This window comes from Cebus imitator, unplaced genomic scaffold (genome assembly GCF_001604975.1).
Source record: "Cebus imitator isolate Cc_AM_T3 unplaced genomic scaffold, Cebus_imitator-1.0 Scaffold356, whole genome shotgun sequence".
Taxonomy (NCBI): Eukaryota; Metazoa; Chordata; class Mammalia; order Primates; family Cebidae; genus Cebus; species Cebus imitator.
The window spans coordinates 1,252,982-1,254,593 of record NW_016107671.1 but is presented as its reverse complement, the minus strand read 5'-3'; the positions used below and the strand labels follow the sequence as shown (position 1 = coordinate 1,254,593).

The 1,612-nt window shown below is 45.0% G+C and overlaps 1 protein-coding gene across 1 annotated transcript in view; it reads right to left on the bottom strand.

The window, feature by feature from the left end:
- WDR87 (WD repeat domain 87) overlaps nucleotides 1–353 on the bottom strand; it is a 16,734-nt gene extending 16,381 nt beyond the window's left edge. The window contains exon 1 of the mRNA XM_017506625.2: nucleotides 292–353. Coding sequence (XP_017362114.2) covers nucleotides 292–353 — 62 coding nt within the window. The remainder of the gene's footprint in view (nucleotides 1–291) is intronic.
- Nucleotides 354–1,612: the final 1,259 nt, after the last annotated feature.

The following is a 1,612-nucleotide window of genomic DNA, read 5'->3' as shown; positions in this document are numbered from 1 at the left end:
AAAAAAAAAAAAAAAAAAAAAAAAGAATCCTGAGAGGCAGATATCATCTCCATGGTACAAAAGAGAAACATGACCTCAGAGAGGAAAAGGGATGCGTTTGAGTCTACATAGGGCAGATCAAGACTAAGATCCAATCCACAGTTCAGGATTCTTCTACTGCATCAGAGGAGGAAGAGGTTTTGCCAGCTGATGCTAAGGCTCTCTGATCTACAGATCCACTCACAATGGGAACTTGGGACTGGCTAGCAGCACACTCCTCAGACTGCACGCTGCCCACCTGTGATAACTTACTTCCTCCATTCTGTTTCTGAACACCTTTCAGGCTCCAGTGTGATTGGCTTCAGATCCTGCATAGCAGTGGATGGCCCTGCGGGAGTTACCCCAGGCCAAAGTAGGAGGCTTACTTGCTTGTGGCCAGAAGTTCAAGGCCAGCCTGGGCAACATAATGAGACCCTGTCTCTATTAAAAAAAAAAAAAAAAAAAAAAAAGTAGCCAGGTGTGGTGGCATGTGTCTGTAGTCCTAGCTATTTGGGAGGCTGAAGTGGGAGGATCACTTGAGCTTAGGAGGTTGAGGCTGCAGTGAGCTATGATGGCCCCATTGCATGCCAGCCTGGGTGGCAGAGCAAAATCCTATCTCTCTTAAACATACACACACACACACACACAACCCAAACAATAATCACAGCTCAGAGTTACCCCAGTGGCCCCTTCTTGCAGCCCCAGAGCTGCTGAGAGAGTAGTCATTTGTAGCAAATTTGCAGTCACTGACATCACTTCCCATTATTCCAGATATGTACACTGGGTCCCACTTCTCTTGACCAGTCTACAAAGAGCAATTGGTTGGGACTATTTGGGGGAATATTTCTAGAGGATGAGTGAGAAGGAGGACTTTCAAACCCTAAATCTCTATGTTTATTTAAATTTTATGTGCTGTTTTTTTTTTTTTTTTTTAGACAGGGTCTTGCTGTGTTGCCCAGGCTGGAGGGCAGTGGTGCAGTCACAGTTCACTGCAGCCTCAGAACTCCTGGGCTCAGGCAATCTTCCTGCCTCAGCCTCCCAAATACCTGGGACCACAGACATGCACCCCCATGCCTGGCTAATTTATTTAAAAAAATTTTTGTAGAGACAGGGTCTCACTCTATTGCTCAGGTGATCTCAAACTCTCGGGCTCAAGTGATTCACCTGCCCCAGCCTCTCAAAGTGTTGGGATTATAGGCATGAGCTACTGCACCTGGCCCTCTATGTCTATTTATTTATTTATTTATTTATTTGCTACTGTCTCCCACTTCGTAGACCAGTTTCCTTGGGTTAGTCCCAGAGGGACTCCCTAATCAACTCCCTAATCCCAGTGCCTGTCCTTAAAGGCAAGTTTGTAGTGAGTTCCAAATGCTTTAATTCCAATGGTCTTGATTGTTTAATATCTTTTATTTTTAATTTTTTTTTAGATGGATTCTCATTCCATCACCCAGGCTGGAGTGCCATGGTGAAATCTCCGCTCACTGCAACCTCCACTTCTGGGGTTCAAACGATTCTCCTGCCTCAGCCTCCTGAGAAGCTCTGATTACAGGCGCACACCACCATGCCCAGGTAATTTTTTTTTTTTTTTTTTTTT